Source organism: Teleopsis dalmanni, chromosome 1 (genome assembly GCF_002237135.1).
Source record: "Teleopsis dalmanni isolate 2A chromosome 1, ASM223713v2, whole genome shotgun sequence".
Classification (NCBI taxonomy): domain Eukaryota; kingdom Metazoa; phylum Arthropoda; class Insecta; order Diptera; family Diopsidae; genus Teleopsis; species Teleopsis dalmanni.
The window spans coordinates 113391636-113402673 of record NC_051846.1 but is presented as its reverse complement, the minus strand read 5'-3'; the positions used below and the strand labels follow the sequence as shown (position 1 = coordinate 113402673).

General features: G+C 32.2%; 1 protein-coding gene across 3 annotated transcripts; it reads right to left on the bottom strand.

Annotated features, from left to right (window-relative positions):
- Positions 1-850: 850 nt before the first annotated feature.
- LOC119683206 (transmembrane GTPase Marf-like) lies at positions 851-5152 on the bottom strand. Of its 3 annotated transcripts, none has more exons than XM_038096840.1 (11): positions 4951-5152; positions 3960-4358; positions 3607-3896; positions 3167-3505; positions 3070-3081; positions 2860-2976; positions 2249-2810; positions 1950-2191; positions 1636-1797; positions 1380-1576; positions 851-1317 (listed from the first exon to the last, which is right to left on the bottom strand). In XM_038096840.1, the coding sequence occupies exons 2-11, from the start codon at positions 4186-4188 to the stop codon at positions 1116-1118; spliced, it is 2352 nt and encodes a 783-aa protein (XP_037952768.1). In that variant the 5' UTR covers positions 4189-4358; positions 4951-5152; the 3' UTR covers positions 851-1115. The 3 variants fall into 3 exon arrangements, with proteins under 3 accessions (XP_037952768.1, XP_037952774.1, XP_037952780.1); XM_038096846.1 differs by lacking the exon at positions 4951-5152 and adding an exon at positions 4516-4537; XM_038096852.1 differs by lacking the exon at positions 3070-3081 and having other exon boundaries at positions 852-1317.
- Positions 5153-11038: the final 5886 nt, after the last annotated feature.

Genomic DNA, 11038 nt, shown 5'->3' with positions numbered 1-11038 from the left:
GATTAGCGCTTTCACTAACAGTCAATTTCACCTCGCGAATGTTAAAAAAAAGTACTGCAAGAACTTGACGATTAGACGGTAACTTTGCGCCTGTTATTGAATAATTTACGTCACCAACTAAGAAAACACATTTATTATTGCTTCTTAATTCCACTGCCATCTTTTAAATGTAAAACAATACGTGTTAATCGCGAGAATAATTGAGAACAAATGACAAATGACATGGATTAGCAACATTTTATCACATTACTGACATTCTTCACTAATAAACATTCTGTAGCTTTGCTACAATATTATATTTGGATAAAGGATAGGTCTTCAAAAAAATAGGTCTTTAAAGCAGCAATCGAATGAAGACCTAAGAAAATTTTATCTTCATTAGCAATTAAGTTTATTGGCCGAAAGCCGTTACACACACAAACAGTTAAATAAATGCCAACGTGGACAACATGAATCTAGTTATTAGACGAAGATAAAGGAATGAAGGAATCAATGATGGCACCAGTATTTTAATACGCTTTAGGGACATGCAAATTATTAAGAGCAGATAAAATGTAGATAGGTGTATTGAAATTCGTTCTAAACCGTACTTACGTACAGATAAGAAAAATGATAGGATTGTCAGATCAAGCTGTAACTTAATGTATGTGTAGCACTACTAAAGAGAAATATTATTAATCCAAATATAATATATCTAAAATATCATATCAGAGTAAAATTCAATATAGATCTTAGAACAAGCCGTGATAAAGAATAAGAAAAATTAATAGAAAAATTTTATTTTCAAAACTAAAAATTGACATCGGTTCATGTCATTTTATTAAAATTAACTACCTTTTGCTAAACATAATATTAAATAAAAACAAGGTAAATTTATACAAAGATACATTTTTGCTTGTGATAAACACGTAAGAAGTGTTTATGTAAAACTTTTTACCAGTTAAGAAAATAATTATTATATTAAAAATAATTAACTAAAAATTTACCGCGTATAACGTTCATCTTCAAACATAATCTTGTGTAACGATTCGCATGCCAAAAAAATAATATTATATAAATATACAAGTGACTAAGTTTCCATGCACTTAAATATTATCTTGCAAAATAAGTTAATACTAATTCGCTCTTATGTAGTTATTTTCGAAAATGTCTAATTCATTTTGTATGTAATTTGCCTTGTTGCGTAGTAGTTTCAGTTGCTTTTGATTGGCTTCTAGAACATTTAATTGCGCTTCAATAGCTTTAAGTTCCTCGTTCATATCAGTAGTAGCGGAGTCTACAGTTCGACATAAGCGAGCAAAGGTACTTGAAAGTTCTCTGTAATAAATATTTAAACGAATAACTGCATGTGAACACAATAACATAACTTAAGAACATACTGCTGCACTTGATGGCTACAGTTCGCTGAAGTCAAGTCTACAATCATTTTAAGTTTCTTTGTAGCGTGACGCACATATTGTGATTTGAAGGAACGTTCTTTTGCTGAATTTGTCCAAGAAAGTCGTTCGTAAAAATATATACAGCCATATAGAGCACCAATACCAACAAGAACGCGCCAGCCAATAGTTTTTAACATCTGGTTAAAAAATTATAAGAACAATTTTTATTTTTTACAAAAAATTAATAAATACTTACTATTCCAGCTACAATAAGGCCACCTACAGTGCCCTGGGATCCAATTGAAGATACAGCAAAACGTGAAATTAGTGACAACTGCTCCTGTGTTATACCACTACTTGCTGTAGGCATTAAACATAAAGGAGTCTCATTGACTGGCGTTGTAGAGGATATACTTTTCTAAAGAAAATTATTTTATTTCATAAAGATTTTTATATCGCTGTAACATTTTTAATTATTCCATAAAAAAGTGTTATGCACATTTTAATAAGTTCAATTTATAACTAAAAAAACGCAGTATTGATATTAGTATATTTATCATTTGTACTTACTCCAATGCTATTCTGGCGATGTAACACCGCTGGGGCTCTTTTATTTCGTTCTTTTACTTTTCCAGTAAATCGTTGAATCATCGCTGTTATTCCCCACGAAAATTTAAATTCCAGATCTTCTTGAAAATCTGCACATAAATTTTGACAATTCAAGGAATACAACATTTCGAATGGTTGTGACCTGGCTGCAACTTTTGTTTGCACAACAAGCTTTTCATTGGGCACTAGAGCATGCATCCGATCTATAATTAATTAAATCACATTTATATATTATGTATGATGTTATATTTTTAATCTACCAGTCATATCACGTTGAGCTGACTCGACATTCATTGCTAACGCCATTGATAACCTAGCTCGTAAATTTGAGCCCAATCCAGATTCAACGTGCGAATTCAATTCCTTTTTATATATATTTAACACCAACGGTTCTGTGTGAAATGGCATATTGAATTCATCAATTAAAACACCTAAGCGCCAAATTTCTTCATTTAGTGCCTTAGACACCTTTTGCTCTACCTCCTCTACCATATTATGAATTTTGAGTTTCATTTCTCGTGTAACTTGCATCATTTCTGTTTCTGTCCCTTGAATGCGGTCAGTAAGCAAGGTTTTTTGGTCCAACTTCAAGTTACGAAATATTGCAGTCCGTTCACAAATATTATCTAGCATAGATCGCATGTCACCAGCTACTGTTTTTCCCCGAGAACTATGTTGTTCAAATTTTGTTTTTACAGCACTTTGAGAGATACATTCTTCAAATTTCCGTTCAAAATCTTGAAATTCAAAGTAGCGCATTTGAAAACCTTCAGCTATTGCTCCAAGGTGGGGTGGGTTTCCTTTCGCTTCCTCTACTCTAGCCTACTCAAAAATTAATTATGTATTAAAAATGTAATTCAAATCTAAAAACCTGTAATGTTTCACGAGCCGATACAAAAAACACACGTTCTGCAGCTTCCTTTTCGTTGCTAACTTTAAGCTCCTTAGTAAGAAAATCAATACAACGTTCCGTGTGCTGTGACTTAACCTAAAATTATATGTATACTTTCTCCAATAATGTGTCTTGTACAATATACGATTATTTACGATTTAAAAAAAAGCAAGCAAAAGGTTATTTTACCTTTTCAAGCTCCTGATTTTAGCAACAAGTTAATACAAACAAAACCGAAAAATTAATATTTTTTTTAAATTTAGCAGAAAAAAACTTTCTTCCTTACCGAATCCTGAAATTCTGGTTCGTTGGCTGATGCATCCCAACGATTATTTAAAATAAAAATATTAGGCTTAGAAAGTTTTTGAGATACAGTATGAAAAAACTGTTTCTCTGCTCGAGTCATTGTCGACTCAGCATTTAGCACCAATACAAATACGTCAGCGTTAATACAATGGTTATCAATCCAATCATCTAGATTTGCTGAAACGTCTACACCAGGTGAATCTACGAAGACAACATCATCTCGCAGCAAACTGCACCTTTCTCGTGGCCAAAATATTCGCACCAGCGAACTCTCACTAAGTTTTTCTTGACAAAGGGCATTTGCAAGTTGTTTTATATTCTTTAAATTAAAATTGCATATTAAAGATTATTTATTTAAAGCCAGCATTTTAATATAAGGTCATAAAAATAGAGCATTGTTTAAAATGAAAAAAAACTTACGACAACATTTAGCTTTTCATCCGAACCTTCCTTAATTAAATAAGCTTCTTGTCCATCGCAACCTTCTACCTGACAGAAACAATTTGTGGTGTGTCCTATACCGCTTGGCAAAATTTTTTCTCGTAGCATCGCATTTATAACAGAACTTTTCCCATTTGATGTGCGTCCAAAAAATGCTACTTTCATGTGATCTCGCGATAGTACCTCCCGAATAGCCGCCACTTTATTTACATAACTTTCAAAAAGTTCACGCTCAGATTTATCCACGATTTCAGCATCAGAATGTAGAGCTGAATGACAGTTACAAAAAAATAACATAAAATGGTGAAATAAAATGTTTAAATTTATGTTACCAATAATAAATTGGGTTGTCTCGATTACATACTCCTCGATCTCTCCGTATATATCATTAATTTTCTTTTTTGCTCTGACAAAAACCTGCAATGGGGATTTTTCGAGGTTGGCGTTTTGCATCGATCGATTTTCAGACATCAAAGCATTCATGTCGAAATTTGTTGTGGCAGCAGCGGTTCCGCCGTTTCCAGTGACCATTGAAATAGTGCGATTCAAATAGGCCGCCATTGATAAGAAAACAAAATTGACTTAATTAAATATGAAAATATTTTCACTAAGGAACTCTCGATTGCCTCAGCAAAAACGCGGAGAATATTTCAGAATACAGAAATGGTTTGTACAGAATTTATATTATGTGAATGTTATCAAATAAAATAAAGTCAAAAGCATTTATACAACTGAAAAGAAAAATGTGAAAAAATTAAAAACAACTAAAATCTTTTAGAAATAATATAAACGTGTTTTAACATTTTGCTTATCTAATGACTAATTTCATTATTTTTGATATTGTTTTATTATTATTAACTGCATTATTTATATACACAAGTAATTTACAAATTTAGTTTATCCAAAAATTGTAGTTTTACATTTCTTGTAGTTTAAAATATATATAATTGGCGAAATATGTTTATTGTTTTCAAATTGTGTTTAGAAACAAATGTACAGGAGGTACATATTCTTCGTTTGACAGGTTTTTCATGTAGTTCTCCGATATTTACCAATAACAAATGAAATATTAAACCGGTGAATGTGTAGAGTTCTATAACTTCGCAATGTTAACGCAGAAAGACATAAAAACTTACTACTGACGTTTATATTGAAGCCAAAAGCAAATTTGTGAAACTTTTATATAACATAATGTACCTTACTAAAATTGCGTTTCGCGCAATTCGATTCTAGTATTTTTTTTAAACAAATAAAACAATATAGCAAGCACTCCGATGACGAATACCGAAAGCATACACAATTTTCCCCGAGCTTTTAACTAACCTGATTGTGCACAACATTAGACATTTTAAGCAATCAGTAAACTCTTCGCGATGTTGTTGTTGCTAACTTATATTAAAGAAGACATCCAGAATTTTTATTGGTTTTTGTTTCTTTATCCTGAACAACTTCAAATCTCTAAAACAATATACTGCGTTTGCAAATGATGTAACAGCTTATCTCACATATCTAAGCTGACAGGCTGGTATAAGTCAGCAAATTCGCTGTGAAGAACAGGGTTGTTACAATAAAACTTATCAAAATAATGTAGAAATACTATTATTCAAGGAAATGAATTAAACGAGCTTAATATGGCATTTATACTACGTTTACATTGTGAATTTAATAGAACGAGATTAAGTTAATCTACATTTTTAATCTCCACCGTTTACATTATTGAAGATTAATTTTGACGTTTTTCTTGTTGAGTTCTGTCTTCTAAGATTAGAGTTGCACAGAAAAAAAATCAAAATTTCTAGGGAGATAAACAATTAATCTCGACTAAAAGGAGATTATCTTTTATATGGGAAATCTGAGATTAAACAACGAGATTAGTACTTTAATCTTGATTGTTGCTTTAATCTACTTTTAATCTCACAATGTAACGCCGTATTACAAATGAATGAAATATAAACACTTTCAAATGACTGATTTGAAATGAGTCATGTCCCCAGTGTCAATGCCATACTCGTATAACTCTGAAGTGCTGCCGTGCTGAATTTGCTCGAAAAATGATGTTCTTTCGTTAGAAATTTATTTTGGATTCTTGAACATCAACCTATTAGCCAAGATGTATTTAACTACCTTGACGTATGACTAAACTACTAGTCAATATGTATGTATAAATCTACCTTGACGTATTACTAGCTACAAGTCAAGATGTATAAAGCCACCTTGACGTATTACTAACTACTAGTCAAGATGTATAAAGCTACCTTGACGTATTACTAACTACTAGTCAAGATGTATAAATCTTCCTTGACGTATTACTACTGACTTACTGCACAAAGACGTATTACTATCTTTGCGAGTTTTCCAACAAGTACCCTTGCTTGTACAATGCGCGATTATTTATACTTAAACGATCGAAGCTTTTCCTGTAGTGCATCGGTACATTTGCCGTTGGTATTTTTAATACTTGTTGTCTTTTGTTGCTGTTGTTCGCCTGGGTGTAATTTCTGTGCTTTGTGTTTTCTGTGTTTACAAACGTGTTTTTTTAATATAGTGCCGGTGTTTGTAGTTTTAATATTTATATATATTTATTAATAAATAATAAAAAAAAATTAATAAAACAAACAAAAAATAAATAAAATAAATATATAAATAGTGCATAAATAAGGTGTGTATATTCTTCCCTTATTTAAATTCATTTCTTTATTTTTTGTTAATTGCAATAATAATTTCAGATGTATTCCGTGTGTTGCTGATGCAGATACAGATAAATAAAATTAGATAATCTATTTTATTTTAGATTATATTAAAATTCTTACAGTGAGGTAAATTAAATTATATGTTGCTTGTTAAATATAGTGTATTGTGATGTGTAACTAAAATGTCTTTTGAAGTTAATAGTATAGTGTTGTTGTTGTTGATTGTTTATACTGCATCTATGTATGTTGGAAATATGTGAATATTTTCTTCCTTACAATTACAAGCAATTTATGAAAAAAGGATGTGTTGCTTACTGCCATTTTTCTTCTAAAACGTATTAGAATGTAGTAATTTGCTCCTAAAAGGTGCAAATTTTAAAATTTATTACTAAACAACACTGTTTTGTCTTAGTGCCGGGACAAAAATATGGCGGCTCTCATGCTGGCGTTTAAACGGCCATCTTGTTTCTGCTCTTATTGTTAAATTTTAAATTTGCATTGAAAACAACAGCAATTGTACTCATGCCGTGCCCGAGACACTCTGCATAACATGGCCCTAACATGGCCCCAAGGACTTTTAAGTTGAAAATATTACATGGGATGCAAGTGCAATTAGATAACCAGTGTTGATTATTTATTGTCGTACTCATGATGTGCGAAATTAATTTATGCAGTGAATATCAAACTGTGAAAACAATCAAATTTCACATACAACCCTGCGTTGTTTGTTTGTTTTATGAAAAATAAATGTTTTTCATTTCAACAATTTTTATTCCAAACAAGTTTTCTTTGTTAAATCATTAAACTGCGTAAGAACAACAGAAATATGTTGGTGTGGGCAGCGCTTCGGCAGTTCAATTTAACAATTTTACCAAGAAGGAATCAAAAACGAGTGTTAGGCGTTTGTCACTTTACAGACGTATGTATTCTACGTATTCTATTATAGATGAAGTAAATAAATTAATTTATTGAAATCAAATTAAAATACAGTTTTCATAAAATTGATGATTTCTGATTTAAATAAACTTCTCACCATATTATTAAATAATATAAACAATATAATATATATATAAAATATATATAAAATAATATATTTATAATACCTTATTTTACATACATATATATTTAAAATTTACTAGAATTAAAGTATTAATTTTTTTCATGCTATTATTCTATGCATAATTTTAGGTTAGGTTAGGTTGTACCGGCCATCCAAGGGATCCAATAAGTTTAAAACCACCTTAAACCTTTGGTAAAAAGTATAATGCTATTTTAGGGGAGGTCGTGGAGTTGACGAAGAACCTCAAAAAGGAAGGTCTTAAAGTGGTAAAACGGCGCCGCGCATGTGCCGGACAAGACCTAAACAAATGCGGAATTTCTGCTACCCAGAGCCAAAAATATTATTGAGCTACAAAATGATTGCAGCCTATGTCGATAAGTGGATAACTTCACTTCATCTTAACAGGTGGAGAGAGATGAGCACTTGTAGACAGTATAAACTCATGATGCCGATAGCGTTGATCAGGGAAGCGATAAAAGTGTTTAGCTATCCGAGGAGCACCCTAAGTGGGCAGACCTCACTGATTACTGTACATGGAAATATTAAATATAACCTCAAAAATATAGCTCTTGTTGAGAAAGACACTTGCAGACTATATCTAGTAGAAGAGGAGACAACGGTGCATATATTGTGCCAATGTTCAGCACTGACAATCAGGAGGATGATTGTCTTGGGACACCATTGGATTGACGATGGCTTGGCAGCCAACCTCAAGCTAAATGAGCTGCTTGTACTAACAAGGAATGCAGTCATGCGAACGGAAGCCACTTTAGCTTGAACTCAATAACGACATCCGAGAATTCGAAGGACGAAAAAGAACCCAAGTCGTTTCATGGTATACTTCAGCGGGGCTACTTGTTCGACGGTGCGCTGTCCCAATGTCCCACAATATATATATATATAAAGCAGGTAGAAAGTACTTTCATCGTCCTCTTCGAAACTGCGGCAGGTATAATTAAAGAAAAAATTCAATCTTCTACCATGGTTACCTTATATACAATGAGTTTGATTAAACCTGCCACAAGAGTGATATCTTTACGGAGCATCTCATGGAGAGAATTAAATTTTTTTAACACTGCAGTGATGAGAAAACTGAGATTATTCCTCTACCTAGACCACTACTTATTTTTGATATGTCAGTTAAAATAGTTAAACCGTCTCCTAATGAAGGACCTCCTGACAGCCATATACCACTAGATGAAAATTCGACATTGAATTTTCTTTCTAAATTGGGAATAAAAGGAATGTAGTAAATGTTGCTTGAAGTGAGGCTGTAAAGTTTTAGAATAAAGCCCTCTACTAGTCACTAGCCTTTCATTATGATATAGCTTTAAGTCTACTAGCATATGATGTTACCAACTGTTTACTAATGATATCAAGTGAAGCCTTCGGTCTAACGCAATAGATGGTTGAACTCTGGTAAGAACCGTATATTACGAAGATTTGTCAGGAGCCGTCTACCATGATGTTAAGTCATGACTGTGACATCGGGCCTCAGAGGATAATTCATATTAAATTTAATTGAAATCTAATTAAATCTACAACAAGCTTTGATTGCCATTTCCATTTTAATTAATGTCATTTATTGAAATAAATACCATTTAGATTTGTGACGATATGCGAAAAGTGATATTATACGGCTTGCAGTTTTGTAACAAAGCACGCAGTGGTGCCATGTAAAGAAGGTACACAATGAATGGGATGAATGGGAAAAGCTTTGAGATGTTTTTCAGTCAGTTTTTTGGTCAAGTACTTACTTAAAAAAAAAAGTATTAATAGCGGAAGCATTTAATAATATGTAAATTCGTTTTGTGATACTATCGAAAAATTGAAATATATATAAATAAAATTGCTTAAAGAAATAACTGTCGATCGAACACCTTTGGGCATATTATTGTAGCCATGGAATGCCGAGACACTTAAAATTGATAGAAAAAGCTCAAGACAAGCAGCGAACTCTGAAACAAAGAAAAGAAAGAATACAGAACAGAACAGTAAATGCAAGCGACGCGTACAGATTATTATTATAATTGGTTTTAAACGTAATCATCGTGTGCACACCACTGTACATTGTAGAGAAAACAGCTTAAGTAGAAAGATAGGGCACAAGGGACTGCATTTTACGAGAAGGTAGCAGTATCGTATGGAGGGTAAATTGAGCAAGAAAATTTGGTGTCTTGACAGTGTCGCTACTTTACGTCTGTGTTCTGACAGAAACGTTTTTTCGTCGTTTGAAGAAACGTTTTAGCAGACAACACAATTGCTAAAGGTGGAAAAGGTGGATGTAACGCAAATAATATTCCGATTGTCATTGTGTTTACAACTTGCGCTAAGAGTAAACTTAAAACTTGTGTAAAGCCTTTTCCGGTTGCGGAAAATTCTCGTTCCGAACATGTAGTTAATACATAATGATATGTACGGTCCGATGAATCAAATTCGGCACTTCGAAGATATGATGGGATAAAGAGATGAAATTTATATTGCTATATTTAAAGAAGACTGTTAATTTGTAAATGCAATATATCTATAGAGGGTTATGTTAGTGCTGACTGAGTTTGCGGTACAATTGCTCGTAGACGCGCTCAAGATATTTCACGGCAGCAGAATATGGTTTTAACTGGAAATTGGAAAACCAATCTATAGTAGCAGCTACGCTAAATATATATTGCAATTTCTATGACGGCTAAGGAAGAAATATGCTTATGTAGTCTTCTGCAAGACAGGTTCTTTAACTCAAGAAAATTCATGACTTTGTGTAATGATAATTAAAGTGCACAATTTCTTGTAAAAAATCCAGCCTGTCACATATGAACTAAACATATTGACGCGGAAAATAATTCTGTAAGACAGGTATACAAAAGTCCACTAACAATATGATGACGGACATACTCAATTTTTAACAGATTTAGGATTTTCTTTTGTAAGCATGTCGCAAAAGAACAAATAAAATAAGCACTACTTTCGGTGGCAATTCTGAACAAAATAGAGATTTTGTTCGGCTTATATATGCAAAACACGTAATAAAATTTAATGTTGAAATTTTAATAATGAATAACAATTCTTTGCAATTATTGATGAGATTATTTTTATTACATGATTCTAAATAAAATATAAGTTTTCGTGCGTTTTAACAGTATATTAATAAATAGAAAAACTAACACAAAATACGAATAATTAAGAAATCATTTGTTGACAATTAACAGGAAACTTCGTATGAACTTCCAAAAATCATTCACAATAGACGAATTTTTAGTGTTGGCAACCATGTGATTTGACCTGCTTATTAGTTAAGCAATTTCAAAAACGTTGGACTAAAAAAGCCAACTATAGGCCTTTTCGGTGGCTCGCAAGTACGACAAAAAATGCATGTTGGCCTATGTTGGCCACGCGAGTTATTGGCATCACTGTTGCAATCTGTCAAATGTTTTGTTTTGACAAACAAATCTTGTATATGTGCATATAAATCAAATATATTTTTATAAAAATATTATAAAATTAAAATGAACACGGAATTAAAAGGAATGGTAAGAATATTGGAAATTTAAAAATAAAACACTAAGATAAGTAAATTTTTGTAGGTACTGTCGATGTTGGGAGAAGAAAGCAACGTTTTGCAGCGGCCGAGGGATGCAAGTTGTTTCACGGATTTTTTAAATGTTAT